Here is a 16865-nt window from a genome sequence, read left to right as displayed (position 1 = left end):
TGTTATGCTATGCTTAGTTTTATGTTATGTTATGCTATGTTATGCTGTTTTGTTCTGCTGTTTTGTTGTGTTATGCTATGCTATGTTTTGTTTTACTATGCTATGTTTTGTTTTCCAATCCAATCCAATCCAAAAAATCTTTATTTCGGCCTTTTAGGCCATAAAAGAAGCATACAAATACATACAACAGTATAAAAACATCACTGGAATGTACAAAAAAACAGTAACGAGACTTCTTATCCATCTCTAAAATCGAATAGATAAAAATACATAAGAAGGGGAGCGGCACAGTTCATTACATGGGAGTAAAATTGACATTATGGCAAGGAGGTTATCAGCGGAAGCCGTAAAAACATTAAAACAGTGGCGGGAAATTCGATCTATGTTAGATTTTCCTTAATCAGCTTGGACCTCTTACGCCACATAGCAAGGAGAAATTTGGAAACTGCGAATACAATATGGGGGGAAGGGTCAGATTTCAGTATTCTGTATGTTTTGTTTTGCTATTCTTTGTTATGTTATGCTATGGTTTGTTTTGTTATGCTATGCTATGTTTTGCTGTGTTTTGCTATGTTTTGTTATGCTTTGTTTTATGTTATGTTATGCTATGTTTTGTTGTGTTATGTTATGCTATGTTTTGTTTTACTACGATCTATGCTTTGTTATGTTATGCTTTGTTTTGTTATGCTGTGTTTTGTTATGCTATGCTATGTTTTGTTGTGTTTTGTTATGCTATGTTGTGTTTTGCTATGCTATGTTTTGTTTTGTTATGCTATGTTTTGTTTTGCTATCCTATGCTTTGTTTTGTTATGCTGTGCTTTTGCTATCCTATGCTTTTGTTTGTTATGCTATGCTATGCTGTGTTTCGTTATGCTATGTTTTGTTATGCTATGTCGGTGAGGGTGTGTGAGGGTGTGTGAGTGTGTGTGAGGGCGAGTGAGGGCGAGTGAGGGTGAGTGAGGGTGAGTGAGGGTGAGTGAGGGTGAGGGTGTGTGAGGGTGAGAGTTTTTGAGGGTGATGGTGTGTGAGGGTGAGGGGGTGAGGGGGTGTGAGGGTGAGGGGGTTGAGGGTGAGGGTGTGTGAGGGGGTGAGAGTGAGTGAGGCTGTGTGAGGGTGAGAGGGGGTGTGAGGGTGAGTGAGGGGGTGTGAGGGTGAGTGAGGGTGTGTGAGGGTATGTGTTGAGTGTGAGGGTGTGTGAGGGTGTGTGAGGGTGAGGGGGTGTGAGGCTGAGGTGGTGTGAGGGTAAGGGGGTGTGAGGGTGAGGCGGTGTGAGGGGGTGTGAGGGTGAGAGGGTGTGTGAAGGTGAGGGGGTGTGAGGGTGAGAGGGTGTGTGAGGGTGAGAGGGTGTGTGAGGGTGAGGGTGTGTGATGGTGTGTGAGAGTGAGGGGGTGTGAGGGTGAGAGTGTGTGAGGGGGTGTGAGGCTGAGGCGGTGTGAGGGTGAGGGGGTGTGAGGGTGAGGCGGTGTAAGGGGGTGTGAGGGTGAGAGGGTGTGTGAAGGTGAGGGTGCGTGAGGGTGAGAGGGTGTGTGAAGGTGAGAGGGTGAGGGTGTGTGAGGGTGAGGAGGCCTGTGAGGGGTCAGGGGGTGTGAGGGGGTGAGGGCGAGTGAGGGGGGTGAGGGCGAGTGTCTCCAATGAATGTCGCTGTTTCGCCTTCTTTGAAAATGTTCAGTGCTGCAAATAAAGCATGCCGCCCTAATTATCACAGCATGAGGCCCCAAAGTGATAATTATCACAGCATGCAGAGATGCGCCCCACACTGCTGGAGCACTCAACTGCACATTAATTATAGTTGAGTGCTCCAGCAGCCTGGGGCGCCTGTTGACATGCTGTGATAAGTGCGGTCTCATGCTGTGATAATTGTTACTTGCGGGCGCAGGATACTGATTCCCGCCCCTCCAGGACTCCCTGACCTGCCTCATGGTTGCCAAGGCAATATTTCTGAAAATATTGCCGTGCTACCGTAAGGCAGGTCATGGAGTCCTCGAGAGGTGGGATCCAGAGCAGACATATCTGCTAAACAGGAGCTTTTTCCAATGGCAGGCCTCCGTTTCAAGAGGCCTGCCAATGGAAAAAAGGGGTGTGGCTTCATGCCATACTGAAATCCCCTGCTCACAATATCTCTTTGCCAGCAGCAGGGCCATGCCCTGCAATGCAGGCTTCGACCAAAAAAGGAACGTAATAAGGAGATTGTTGAAGCTGAATTGGAAATTAGTGGTCTTGAGAGGAAGTTGGAGCAGGAGGTGACACAGGCTAATTTACATATCCTTAGCCTACAACAACGGGACTATAAATCATTGGTTACTGATATGGCTAAGTCGCTCGGTATGGAACAACAGGGGAGGATCTATGATTTAGGGGACAAGGCTGGGAAGCCTATTGCTTGGCTGGACAAAAGGGAGGGAGCCGCACGCATTGTTCCGGAACTCGTTTAGGCGACAGGAAAACTGATAACTGACCCGCATGAAATAGTTGAGACCTTTGCGAACTATTTTCAAACGGTCTACACCTCGGTCTCGGATAGACCTGAGGAGGATTCCCACCTGCTGCTTTGTGATATACGTCTCCCCTGTCTGTCCAAAGAAGACTCGGAGTTTATGAATAGTGAACTCACAGTGGATGAGATTGCTCAAGCCATCCGCTCTTTGAACTCGGGCAAGGCTTTGGGGCCCAACGGACTCCCGATCGAGCTTTACAAACTTAGGCCGGACAGGCTAGCTCAATATCTAAAAACTATGTTTGAGGAAGCCCGTGAAGAAGGGGTTTTGATGATAGACCAGAGAGTGGCATCGATAGTTGTGATACCTAAAGAGGGCAAACCGGGAAATAAAATGTGCTTCATATCGACCTATTTCTTAACTGAACACTGATCCTAAGATTTTGGCTAAACTCCTAGCAAACAGACTAGTAAAAGTCATTGATGGTCTGGTTCATCCGGACCAATCAGGTTTTATCCCCCACAGGAATACAGCTCTGAACCTACGCCAATTGCACGGCGTCATGCTAGAGGGCAAACTCTGCGGGAATCGGCTGTGGTCGCCTCGCTTGACGAGACTATGGCCTTTGATACCATAGAATGGCCCTACCTATGGGCGGTCCTGGCCAAATTTGGATTTGGCTCTGATTTTATTGAATGGGTAAGCTTGTTATATTCTGGACTACTCGCCCAGGTCATGGTTAATGGTAGGGCTTCAGTCTTGTTCCGTTTAAGTCGGGGCACCCGTCAGGGATGCCCCCTCTCCCCTCTACTTTTTTTGCTGTCCCTGGAGCCCCTAGCGGCTTGGATTCGATGGGAACCATTGATCCGAGGTATAAAATGGACCCCTGACTGGGAAGACAGGATTTCCATATATGCAGATGATATTTTGCTTTATTTGACTGCCCCCCGGAAAACCCTTATGGTGGTGTGTGACGTATTTGGGAACCCACTGATTGCACAGCAGCGCAGACACAATGGGTTACGTTGGGTAACATGATCGCCAAAAGAAATATTGCCCAACGGTGTGGCTCACACACGCCACCTACACTTGGAGAGTGGGAAAGAGATATGGACTCGTCCATGTTCCATGAAAAAACTGTGTATGTTGAATGAGGGCGTCCCCGGAAATGGGCCTTAATCTGGAACCAGTGGAATGCACATAGGGGCGGGAATTGTACACCACCTAGAGATGTTGTTATTGATGTTCCTTCATCCCCATGAAAATGTATTTTGATTATGTACTTTTGTTTTCACCTCCCCCCTCATTTCATGATGTACTGCTAAATGCTATGTAATTTCTGTACATATGTTTTTAATGATGCCACGTTTTAATAAAAAGATTTATAAAAAAAGAAAAAAAAACAGAAAACCAGGAACTAAATTTTATTTTTCTTTGCACATAGAATACCATCATCTGTTTTTTTTGTTCAACAAACAGTAACTTGCATTGTGGGGCTTGTAGTTTTGATTTTAACAGTTTCCTCACGGGCTCAAAACCTCAGTATAAATGCACGGTTTGCTAAAATGCCAGAATTGGCCACTTGTCAGCTACATTTAAAATTTTTACAGAGTTGCTAACTTCATTAAACAAATTGCTAGTTTCTTGGGTAAATCCAAAAGAAAACTTGGAGCACATATTTTGTAAAAGTTCACGCCTTCATTCACATCATGCATAAAAACAAGCATTGGCAATGCAAGTCATTTTTAGGTCGAGCTGGTGTAAGCAGCGCGAACCGCTGCATCTAGCGAAGCCTCTATTGTCATCCACTTGCTGTAAATCTTTGACAAGGGATGGGCACGTGCAGGGCAGTCGGCGATTTTAGCATGTGTGCGCGCACGTTCACCCACGCGCCGTGCACATCTCCTGTCCCAGTTCCATAGGAAGTCAGCCTCTCGCAATCTCACACACACACACACGTTTCTTAATTTCCCCCAAAACTCCCCGCTTCTGGTTCCTCTCTCTGCCTCCTCTCGGGCATTGCCCCCCCTGTACCCCATCAGGGGTAACCCCCACCGTCCCATCCCCCGCCTTCTCACCGGTCCCCGCTCTTTCTCCGTCCGTCGCCTCTTCAACGACATCAGCAAGCAGAGAAACGGCCAAGAGCGCTCTGCGCCTGCGCGGAAGTGTGTGCCCGCCTTATGTCACTCAGCGGCTGTAAAATATGGCAGACAGTCGCGGAAGAGAAGAAACGCTCTATGCAAACCAATGTCATGCAGGAGGCTTGCAAGACTTTTTACACAGGGATCCCGCTTGCTTGAAGCGTGTTATTGCAAACTTGGCTAATGTGAACTTTCAAATAATTTTGCATATTTCACTTAATGCGAAATTCTGGAATCTTTCTGGGTTTTGTTGGGTCTATCAACAAGGGTGCTAAGTCCTACTGCCGCAAATCCTACTGCCACAGGGGTAAAAATCAGTCATATTCGATCTTAAAAGTACTTTTATGTATGAAAATGGCTTTGAGAATCTGGCATGTGTTCACGTTAGCGCACGTGCTGCCAGGACGTAAATCCACAAGAAAGGTCTGCCTGTGCGCGGGGTGCCTGCTGAATGTAGAGCAATGTACAGACCCAGCCCCCAGGAATGCTCGGGTGCTCTCAGTGGCCCCCACCACCACAGGCCACCTTTACTGCGTCTATTCGTCAGAACTGTCAGCGCTGTTTAGAGCCAGAGCCGGCCCGCCGCTCAGGCACGCTGCTGCTCCCATTATGAAGTGCAACCCCAGGCCAGACACCCATGAGGGGGAACCCTGTTTACAGTGTGTGTCGGTGCAGGAAAGGAAACGGGACAAGCTGCCACAGTGAATGGCACTTTAAAAAAAATAGGTCTAGCCTGGCCATGCCTGCAAAGGCTAGCTTCTCCGCAACCTTTCACCCCGTGCGTGCATTTTCCACTTCTGTGGGGCCGCCTGCCCTCATTAAACTTCACTTAAAACCTGAGCATTCCATGCAGGTTGACTTTGCGTTTCATTTTTTTCTTTTTTGCTTTACTTTGTAGTAGGGCGACAGGGCTTTCTCTCGTAAGAAAAACTCTGTAAGGAGAGAGAGGCCTGTGCTGATGGAGATCACGAACTATTACATTTTACTAAAATAAGTCCGGAATAAAAGCAGCAAAGCAGGTTTACGGACAGGCTCAATAAAAGGGCGATGACCTCTTTTCTTTGCCAAGCGTGTTTTTGTTTAAGTGGGAACGCTATCAAGCGGGTTGCTTGATAGCTGCTAGCACCGTGACCGCCGAGAGGAGCCCCGTATGCTTTGATCCATCCTGCGGCACTAGAGCATGTATGAAAATTCTGCGGAGCCACTGATTTGGACGGTCGTAAAAGGAGCGGAATTTGCTGTGCCGACAATTTGTTGGTGAAATCGGGGACGGGTTAGTCTGCTGAATCCTAAGCACAGACTTGAAATTTGAAACACGCGTCCCTTCAGATTCACTCATAGCGGGTGCCATCTGACCAATTCTTTGAAACCTGCTATCGCCATCGAGCGTGTTTTTGTCTTATCTACATAGACTGTTGAGATTTACAGATTTGGAGAAATAGGACGAGAGATTGGCTACGGACTATTTTTCTCATGTGTTGTGTCCCCCACTACCTCGGCGTGAGAGCCCTGATGAAGGTACGCCTGTTCATCTAGGCTGAGCACCGAAACGCGCGTTGGCTTTACGTGTGTTCTGGATCCTGTGCCCAACAACTTGGCAATTTGCTACGAATATCTTGCGGGATCCCATTATTATTTGTGTCACTCTGGGGATAACGTTGAGGAATGTGTTATCTTTGTTGGTGAATGTCTGAGTGTGACTGAAAGATCTGAGAGGATGTGGTTGTTGGGAAGTTTTGTGGGGTAATAGTGTTTAATATTTATTGGAACATTTTTTATGATTTAATTAATCGATGTATCAGGATATAAACACATTATGGATTACGTTTGTATTGACTAAATATGAAAAAAATGGAAAAAAGAAAACAAAGATTTTATACTTTCTTATATAACCTGTGGTGTACGTGTGACCTCCCTGTGACCCCTCGGTGAGTTCCTTGTTGCTGTTTGCTTATTTATTTTGGACTCTTTTTGGGCTACCTTTTGATTCATTAGGGTAGACTTTTCCCCTTTAGTAGAGTAACGCCAAACAATGAGCCTTATTTCACTTTTTTAGGTCGAGCTGGTGTAAGCAGCGCGAAGCGCTGCACAACATACACTCCAAAAACCACTCAGTGCCACATAATTACACACAACTTAATTACACTCTACTAAATGCAACACACACTCCACACAATTTCACTGCGACACATAATTATATACTACATAATTACAATGCACTCAACGCAACATACACTCCAAACAATAACACTCAGTGCCACATAGTTACACACCACATAATTACACTCTATCTATCTATTGCATCACCACAGCATCTCTCAACACCACCACAGCATCACTCAGGGGCACCACAACATCACTATGTGCCACCACTGCATCACTGAACACCACAGCATCACTCGTCGCAACCACATCACTCAGCGCCACCACATCATCAATCTGTGCAACCATTCAACAACTGGTTCCAATTTGTTCTCTCAATGTTTCAAGCTTTATTACAAATGTCACAGAAAGATGTTAATATTTCACTTCTGCTATTGGATTTTCGTCATAATAAAATACACAGAACATAATCTTCACGAAAGTTATTTACAAAAGTTTAAGCTATTGCCATTATAAATAATAACTTTTTTAAGTATCAATTATTTAAAAAAAAAATAAAAGCAATTGTTATTTGTAATATCAATACATCTAAGTCACATAAATACAACACATATTGCCATTACAAATGCTATAGGTGTCACATTTGCGAAACTTAAAAGTATTGGCATTGTAAATGACAAAGCTATTAATTTTGCGATTTTCAAAACCAACACATAAATAAAAAATGTGTCATTTACAATACCAATAGCTCAAACTTTCCTAATGCGAGACCTATTGCATTGAAAATGCTTGTTTATTAAGTCAAGTAAAAGTTTTAAACTGCACCTCATAACACAATAAAGGTACAACATGTATAGCAGCAGTGCAACCTTCCATAACAGAAGTAAAAAGTTAACGACAGGTGGCAGTTATAAAAGGAACAAAACACGACCCTCACACACAAATGAATGAAGGTATAAACAGATAGTTACGCCACTAAAGAGGGAGTGAGAGGGGTAACAGGCTGTTGTACAATTTCCATAAACATACAGGTAAAAATTTCCCAGAAGAAACATCCAAATGTCTAATGAAGTTGCCATACATTCATGTACGCATGATAAACGCTCACCTACCTGGTGTGATAGGCTTCATAAGTGGGCTCCATATTTTGCACTAACAAGCATTCATGTGTACTAATTTTCACAGGTTGTAAATTTCATAATTTGGGTGTGGTTAGGTCACTTATGTCAACATTTATGTTCTGCCTTTGTAAACCTGTCAGACCTATATTAAAATTGTAAGGGTAAGCTTAAATGTTGTTTACTGACGTCTCCCTACCCCAGGATTAACAGGAGGACTGGGCAAAGGACCCCATTTCTCTTTTCCATCACCATATTTTGGTACTCGAATATTGCCCCTTTGGGGTCTGGGTCTTCCTTAGGAAAATAGTCATCCTGCATGAAATATTGTGAAACATTCCCTGCTTTATGGAGCATGTTCACCAGCCTTAGACTTAGGTGCGGTGAAACTGGGCAAATGTCCTCAGGTCCACCTCCGTAAAGAGGCCTTGCAACGTACTTTAGGCAAGTCTTACAGCAAGTGCAGCATGTTTTGCAGGGCAAGTCACTGGAATCGTAGCCTGTGTCCCAAAATTAGGCCGGGCTCACACTGTCAAGCCACACTCCCAGCTGACAGGGTGTAGGTAAGAAGGAATAGGCCTTGGGACTGCCAAAAACGTGCCCAACACCAAAGCATCCCATTTCGCAATACCAGTGCCAATATGGCAGTTGTAGTGAGGGCAAGTTCCATAATTCAGAACAGCCCCATATTGGTTGTATCCTGTAGGAAAAGCAGCACTATGGAGGCTGAGGAGAACAGCTCTTAGCTCATCCTGGACTTACTGTAAGTGTAGCCGACTGACACTTTATAGCTAGGGTAGAAACTTGTACATAAAAAAAAATTCTTTTGGATTGTTTTACTTTAGTACCTTATATTTATCTCTGCACTGAATAGCTTTTATTAGAATTAGTGAATCACAAACGTTTCTCTCCCTTCTATCCCTCCGCTATCCTTCTAAGTCCAAATAACTAATATCCCACTCAAATTACTTTCATATTTCACCATACTCATTCACCACTAATCCTTTATGGGTTTCCGGAGTAGCGTGCTACTGCCACCCCCCCCCCCTTCAAATAAAGGCGCTTCAACAGCCTCTAAGGGTAAACAAGCGATATATACATGCAAACCTTTTTTCCTCTTCTCTCATTCTGCTATCCTTCTGAATCCAAATAACTGACTAACCTATCCATCACTTTAATTACTTTCATATTTCACTATCCTAATTCAACACTAATCCTTTATGGGTCCTGGAGTAGCAATCTACTCGCCAAAAAAGCGATTTGATGTCTCGTCTGGTGTAGTAAACGCTATATAAATGCAATTACAATACAACACAGTACAATACAACCTTGCTGTTTTATTAATGACTTAACAAAACCGACTTCTCTCTTGTTACTTCTCTATAACCCTTTATTTTTATGGATGGAACAACATTGTGGTCTTTTGAACCACACGAAGAGAGACTGGTGTACAGTGTGCATCCTGAACTGAATGATTTGAATATACTCTCAGATGTGATGATCATGGAAGCGGAGGCACAAGGAAGAAAAGTAATCACCTATTTGGTTAAGTTTGGAAGCCAAAACTGAAATCAGGTTTCTGGAATAGACATTGAGCAATTCCAATTCTGGATAGATATCACATTCTTTCACCATTCTGTCCGATGAACATTTTATTAGTGACCCAAAAGGCAAGCATGCCAGTTGTCTTGTGGCAAATGTACAAGGCCTTTATTGCTGTTAAGATGAAGCAACACAATTGTCAATTATAAAATATATAAAAGAGAAGATGTTTGTACAGTGCACATCCTGAACTGAATTATTTCAAGGTGATCTCAAATGTGATGATCATTGAAAAGGAATATGGCAATAGCAAAGTAAGCTTACCTCACTCACATACATCCTTCCGTTTCCCATCGAACAGACTAGCACTATCTTTCATTGCTCATAGAATATGTACAGTTAAGGCATTAGTTAGATGCAGATTACAGACAGATCTCTGTAGTGGGTGCCTAAGTCACTGAAGTGAATGTACAGGTGGAGGTCTTATTGAATATGCGAGTTCTGACACCATTCTGAGTTATGCACGTCAGCATTCTGAAAGCCCTGCTGCTGTAATTTGGAGGCCTGCTAAAGTTGATTCTATGGTGTTCCAAGTATTAAGAAGTCGCCTTCACCTACTACTGACAGATAAAGAGGCTGCAAGAAGCAACGTCAACACCGAAAGTAGTCCGAAGACCCTTCATTTAATTAGAGGAGTCGCACAGGGAAGCCCAGACGACCTACCTGTGAAAGATGTATTTCCACACTAGGCTGGCATTTGTTACTTGTTCGGTTCACTTTTATGACAAATATAATTTAGTGAGTTCATTATTTTGCGTTATTGTTTCCCTTTTAATGGAAAGTGTCTATCCGTTCAGTGATGCTTCTTTCTGTGCCCTCGGGTTAGGTTTCTTGCACAGTTACCAGATTTGCAAGTTGTAATAGTGCTAAAAGACTAACTGTACTTCAAGCCTACGGCTCGTTTGTTCCACTGTAAAACGGACATTGCATTGCTGTACCAAGCTCGGTCTTCTTATGTTACTTACAACATGTCTCCATATTTCTTGTAAAGCGCACTGGCACTCATGTTTATGGCTTTCACAACCCTACATAAAAACATATAACAACATTTTTTAAAAGTGATTAAAATCAGCACAACTTCCCGTCGGTCATCCCCCTTTTGCTCTCCTCACCTCATAAACATCCAAGACATAGTGCTTAGACGCCGCGAGGAGCATCCACTTTACACCCCTGTGCCAGGTACCCGAGCCCACTGTCAAAGAGAAGGCAGCGCGGGGTGAACGAGTATGCACTGCGCCTGTCTGCAGTTCAGCCTTTCAAAGTAGAGAATGTGGAGCTGCAGGGAACTTCTGCCCCTGCTGCAATTCACCGCGCTCTAGCAGACAGCTCTGTCTGGATTTTTTCACGTCACATATTATTTTGCAGCCATGGAAGAGAAACTGTAGTCTGATTGGATGGTATTGGAATCAATCAAGGCAGGAGCACGTGCCCATCTACCGCCTTATGCCGCTTCCACCAGTCATAGCACGTCTACTAAAATGCGTTCATCGTTTGACCAATAGGCAAAGGGTTTTGATAGTACCGTCGCGGTTACATAAAAAGCCAATCCAAAATAGGAAAGCAGAAGCAGGGAAATTCGAAATCGAAAGCACAGAATTTCGTTTCCCCTTCTCTGTAACGTGTTTTCTCAGCGCGGCTATAGCTGCTGCCTGGAGCGCACACTCGGTGATCGTGGGGTTTCCGTACTCCTTACGTCGTTGCACAGAAGCGAGGTGCGCCGGTTATTTGGATGTAGTTATATCACTGACTAAACCCGGATTACGAGCCTGGGAGTAGGGTAACTGAAATGGTTTCATGTCATTGGAGCACCACTTTTGCATTTCTGTACTTTGCTTTTATTATTGATGTGTGCATTCCTCCCACTGTTTCAGAATTAAAATAACTAAGACTGCAACTCCCAGAATTCATTTTTTTCTTCAATGAGCAGAATATGAGAAGAGAGAAAACTGACAAGCAAACTGCAATTACATCACAAGATAAATAGCCACTATTACGGACACTACGAGGGATTCTAGCAATACATGTTAATATTTAGCAGCAAATCACCTATATCCCTTTCATGTGGGTTACAGTGCAACTGGAATAATAAAGTGCTATAGTGATACTGTAGTATTCTCACACGATGTTTCATTCCCTATGTTTCTTCACTCTAGCTGCTCAGCCTGTGTGTCTACTCTGTATGGAATGTTGGTGAGTGGATCTTCACTAGAATGCCTGTGTGACTGGATGAGGTGTGAGGGGCTGAGCAGCTAGCAGGCTGCTCCTGGTGGGGCTGTGAATTACCATCTACAAGACTTTTACCACCTGTTAACTTACTTCTGAATAAACCTACTTGGTTTACATCATACCAGCGTAGCGTGGTTACTACATAAATTTTGGCGACGAGTTGGAGACCTTCCCACGCAACGCATGGATAGCCTGGAAAAATATATAATGACCCCCATAACATGTTGGGAAGAAGATACCAAAGGGAGCAGACGACAGGCGCAGCCAAGAGGTACAAGACACAAGAAACAGGAGCCACTAGATGAAACTAAGAAACTCAAGGTTCCTCAAAGTAAGGAGCCACAAAGTGAACAAAAAGGGCAAGCCAAGCAGCCCCACCAGTGTCCATCAGACCAGACAGCCCCTGCCCAAGCGTGCTGTGTGTGGTTCACCAGTGACATTTGGACATCAATTGGTCATTCAAGAAGTAAGCGTGATTTATTTACTTGTATTTGGCTCTTGTAAATCTAATGAAACCTGCGAAAGGACATTTTTTAGGAGAGATTCTGCGCCAGCTAAAGTGTGTTGTGCTCTGTTTAGAGAGGCCAATGATGCTGTGCAGAGTGAAGCTACAAGTGCATTGGTCCTCTTCATCTACGTCAATGATGCTGCACTGATTGGACTTTCAACTGTTGTGAGGTCCCCAAGTTTACTTATAAAGGCTGTGCAGGGTGATGTGTCTACATATCGTTTTCATGGAGTTAACTTCAATAAGGAGCTTCATGTACGCTGCGCAAAAAGAGCTTCCACACATAGTAAGCCTTTTATTTTGCTTCATGATTTCAGCGCAGAGAGTTATTTCCATGTACATTTTAACAAGGCAAAAGCTGTTTGCCTGACAACTGAAGGCACAAGTCAGTCCCTACATACTGGCACTTCCACAGAGTTTCGCTTGGAAATTAAAAAAAAACTGTTTTATATGGAGACTCTCATTGGTGTCAGGTGAGAGGATGTCGCAGAGCAGCGATGGTGGGCACAGACTAACTCACCCATTTTCACCAGCATGATTCCTTTGTACTTTTAAATTGGAATAGTGATTTTTTTTAAACTGCCTTTTCACTTGTTTTTGTTGTTTAAAAATTACTATATACTTGGTTTCTGTCTACTGAAACTTCAACAAAAAAACAGTTGGGCAGGAATTTGTAATAAAAAAAAAAAGGGCTCGCGCATCTTACCTTTTCCTTCGTCTAGCGCGGAGCAGTTTCAGAAGCTTTCATGACGTATGCTGTGTCATTCATTCTGCTTAAAGACGTTTTGCAGCAGGAGCGCGCCGTGAGCCATCCGGCGTGCGTCTCCTGAGCGTGACGCCATCTTCTGGTTGGAGCCTCCAGCCACTCTTTGTGAGGAGTTTCCAATGTACTCTTCTTTTCATCTAAATTTTGCCAACCACGTTTGCTTCCGATCAAGATGGAACATTAACGGAAGCTAATGGTTAGCCTTCAGCATGTTTCTATCAACAGTTGTATTTCCTGGTAAGAGAAGACATTTTTATTTCTTGGATAGACATGTTCAAATTTTTTGAAAAAACGCTTGACGGAGTCTGGCTGAGATGTATTTCCTTCAAGCATCATTTGTTCCACATGTAATTTACAACGTGGTTAGTGACTAATTGTGATGCCAGTTGTTTTGACAAATACATTTGAATTAAGAGGCTCTGCAGTTTTGTGATTTTATTTTACAGGATTTCAAGAATCTGTAACATGTAGAAATCGTGTCATCACAATCAGGGTCAGATTTGATCACAATTTGGCCCGGCCACTGCTGAAAAAAGTGGCCCACATTCAAGGGGCGTGCCCTTTCATGAAACACCATTTCGTTACACACGTCAATGTCCTTGAATATTAGATGTAAATACATTAGGAATTTGGACAAGTATGGTAGTGCACTGTCCAGTGACCAGCTGAAAGAGAACATCAAAGATCAGAAATTGGATTATAAATTCAAATCTGTTCTGAACAGGGGCCCAATAATATGTTTGGCCCAGGGCCCCCAAAATCCTTAAGATGTTTGGCACAGAAATGAATTAAAGTGAGAGGATACTGTTCTTGCACAGGAGACACGGGGGAAAGGTGACAATGGCGCCATGCTGAGCAACTAAAAAAACAGCAAGGCCCCTTTCTGTCACAAAATTATTCGAGCCCTTCAGGGAAGGAGCACCTAATAAGCAGTGAAGCCCCTGCTATTACTAACCTACTCAGCCCTCCCCAGACCTTCAGCTCAGGAGCACATGAACAGCAGTGAGGCCCCTGCAATTAGTACATTAATCAGCCCTCCAGGCCTCAGGGCAATGTCCTGGCAGGGGAGCACAAAACACAGCTGCTGGGTCATCCATGGTAGCCAGGGGGAGGCTGAGGTGAAGATGGTGCAATTTGCAAATATCACCTGGCCCCCACAGCGAGACCCATTCTTCCTCACCCACTATTCCCTTGGCCGTTTTTTCTCTGGACCCGACCCGCCATCTTGTCCATTCCCTCGTCTTGTACCCTTCTCACTCATTTCCCCCTTGACGATCCTCAAATGTTTCTTCCCTTTTCTGTTTTGCCTTTTTTCCATATCCTTGTATCCCTCCCACCCTCCCTTGGTGCTGTGACTGCACCCCCTCCAACCCCACTTAATGGAACTCTGCCTGAGAAAATCTACTATATGTATATATATATATGTATATAGAGAACTCCAGTCACTAGTATATGAAGTAGACCTTTGTACTATCTACCAATCCTATGTGACTCTTAGAGTATATCCATTCGTATCCCTTCCTTAGGTATTTAGAGATAACTCTAATCACTGGTATATGCAGTAGACCTTTGTACTCTCTACCATTCCTATGTGACTCTTAGAGTATATCCATTTGTTTCTCTTCCTTGAGTGACTTTACTACTTGTACATTTGCAATTTTTCTTTCTGTTTGTATCTCTTCCTTGTGTGACTTTACATCTTGTACATTTGCAGTTTTTTCTGCTTGTACCTTTTATGTAACTCATGTAATCCTAAGTCCTTATGTTTCGCAACTGACTCTTATGTACAGCGCTCTGACACCTTCTGGTAAAGTTCGCTCTATATAAAATCGCATTAAATTAAAAACAAAAAAAAACTAACACTGTTTATGTGCTGCGTGGGCCCCAGGGGGGCCGAGGTGAAAATGGCTCAAAGGCCTGAGCAACACCTGGCCCCCAGGGAGGCCGATTTTTGCAAACAATCACCCACTCCCCAGCCACCCTCAGCCTGATTGCTTTGCTGGGCAGGGGGTGAAGGAGAGGCCACAGCGGATAATCACTGCACAGTGAAGCTGCATTCATTTCTCTGTCTGTCTCCGTGCCCTCTGTGGGCCGTTTTGTTCTCCCCTTTCCTAGTCCACAGAGATCACGGAGACAGAGACATAGAAATTAATGCAGCTTCACTGTGCGGCTGGGAAAGGGGAGAAAAAAAAAAAAGGCCCACAGAGGGCACAGAGATACCGGCACTTCGGCCGATGCCCGCATTGCCAATCCGCCCCTGATCACAATGGTGAAAACATAGTTGGAAAGTTTATCGGAGTACTTCTCTTCTCGAGTGCATTCCAGGATCGTTAAATTGAAATCTAGTTTTAATCAATTTATTCAGTATTCACAGTACTGTGTAATGCTGCCATCTAGTGGATATTTTTCACATTTCCTCTTGGATGTTGCTGTGTTTTAGTAAATATTTCACTTTGCAGTATGTAGCAATATTTAATGTATTATTCCACGTACAGTCTTACAATATTATATATTAATTTGTCCTTTACATTAAGGACACATGAGGGACTATGCAAGATTTAGCTACACTTCACATGTCCTCTATACAGGTGTAACCCTTACACGGGGTGAGTTGTTCCCTTACAAGAGGGTTGGCCCTACATCAGGGTAAGCTTTCGGATTTTTATATCCAATTTTTACAGTTTACATTACGTTTTTACCCTTACGCGAGGGAGCTGTTTTTATTGGTTGCAGGGGTTGGTCCCTGCGTGCATAAGACGCATTGCGCCGCACAATTTTTCTTGTTGGTTTTACACATTGTGTCCTCCTCCTATTGGAGAGCTTTCACATTTATTTTTACAGCTTGTCCCTTTAGTGATAGTGGGGCAGGTCATAGGTTGAAAGTCCCTATGTCTTATGTTTTTATTACATAGTTTGATTTTTATGTTGTCCCCTATTTATTTTGGGGGCAGGACATTGGGTTATAGTCCCTCTTGTCCACATTTATATTTTTGCAAGATTTAGCTACTATTTACATGGCCCCAACAAAGGGGTGAACTCTTCACAGAGTGAGTTTTCCCTTACATGAGGGTTGGTTATAGGGTTTTGGTTGTCCTTATCATTTGTTGCAGGTGTTATTCCTGCGTGCGTAAGTCACCTTGTGCCGCACTTACATATTGTTGTCCCTTGTTGATGTGGGGGGGGGGGCAGGGCTTAGGGTTTTAGCCCCTTTGTTCACATTACTTCACATAGGGCTTAGGGTTTTAGCCCCTTTGTTCACATTACTTCACATTGTTGTCCTTTGGTTATGTTGGGGGCAGGATATTGGGTTTAAGTCCCTTTATTCCACATTACATTTTGATCTTTATTTATTTTCCGTATTTGAGGAGGAGTATGGGTACTGTATTTTGTATCCATCTTTTCTTCTTGTCTTGGGTTCCTTTCCCTCTTGTGGTGCGGTGTTCCCGTTATCCCTGGGTCTGGGCTTTTTGACTCTCTTTTAATAGTTCATTTCCCATTCGTGATGCGGGTAGTGTTCCCTTCATTTTGGGTTGTGGACTATTTATGTATGATGGACTTTTTTGTTTATTGCATGTCTATAGTTTTAGCATTCGCTCTTTCTTCTGTTCATTAGGGAAGAGGTATGTAGTATTCTCACATGATGTTTCATTCCCTATGTTTCTTCACTCTAGCTGCTCAGCCTGTGTGTGTCTACTCTGTATGGAATGTTGGTGAGTGGATCTTCACTAGAATGCCTGTGTGACTGGATGAGGTGTGACAGTTGGTGAGAGGGGCTGAGCAGCTAGCAGGCTGCTCCTGGTGGGGCTGTGAATTACCATCTACAAAACTTTTACCACCTGTTAACTTACTTCTGAATAAACCTACTTGGTTTACATCATACCAGCGTAGCGTGGTTACTACAGATACATCTTTAAAAACAGATATGCAGGTAATGATTGGGCAAGATGGCACCTATAAGATACGCTA

At 43.7% G+C, this 16865-nt stretch overlaps 1 protein-coding gene across 3 annotated transcripts in view; it reads right to left on the bottom strand.

The window, feature by feature from the left end:
- The window catches only part of HLTF (helicase like transcription factor), a 416132-nt gene extending 405399 nt beyond the window's left edge, over positions 1-10733 (bottom strand). For 2 of the 3 annotated variants that reach the window (XM_086944107.1, XM_086944108.1), the window contains exon 1: positions 10512-10733. In XM_086944107.1, the coding sequence (XP_086800233.1) occupies positions 10512-10531 (20 nt within the window). In that variant the 5' untranslated portion in view covers positions 10532-10733. The remainder of the gene's footprint in view (positions 1-10511) is intronic. The other variant, XM_086944109.1, reaches the window with a different exon arrangement.
- Positions 10734-16865: the final 6132 nt, after the last annotated feature.

This window comes from Lissotriton vulgaris, chromosome 11 (genome assembly GCF_964263255.1).
Source record: "Lissotriton vulgaris chromosome 11, aLisVul1.2, whole genome shotgun sequence".
NCBI classification, from domain to species: Eukaryota; Metazoa; Chordata; class Amphibia; order Caudata; family Salamandridae; genus Lissotriton; species Lissotriton vulgaris.
This window is presented reverse-complemented; position numbering and strand designations above follow the sequence as displayed.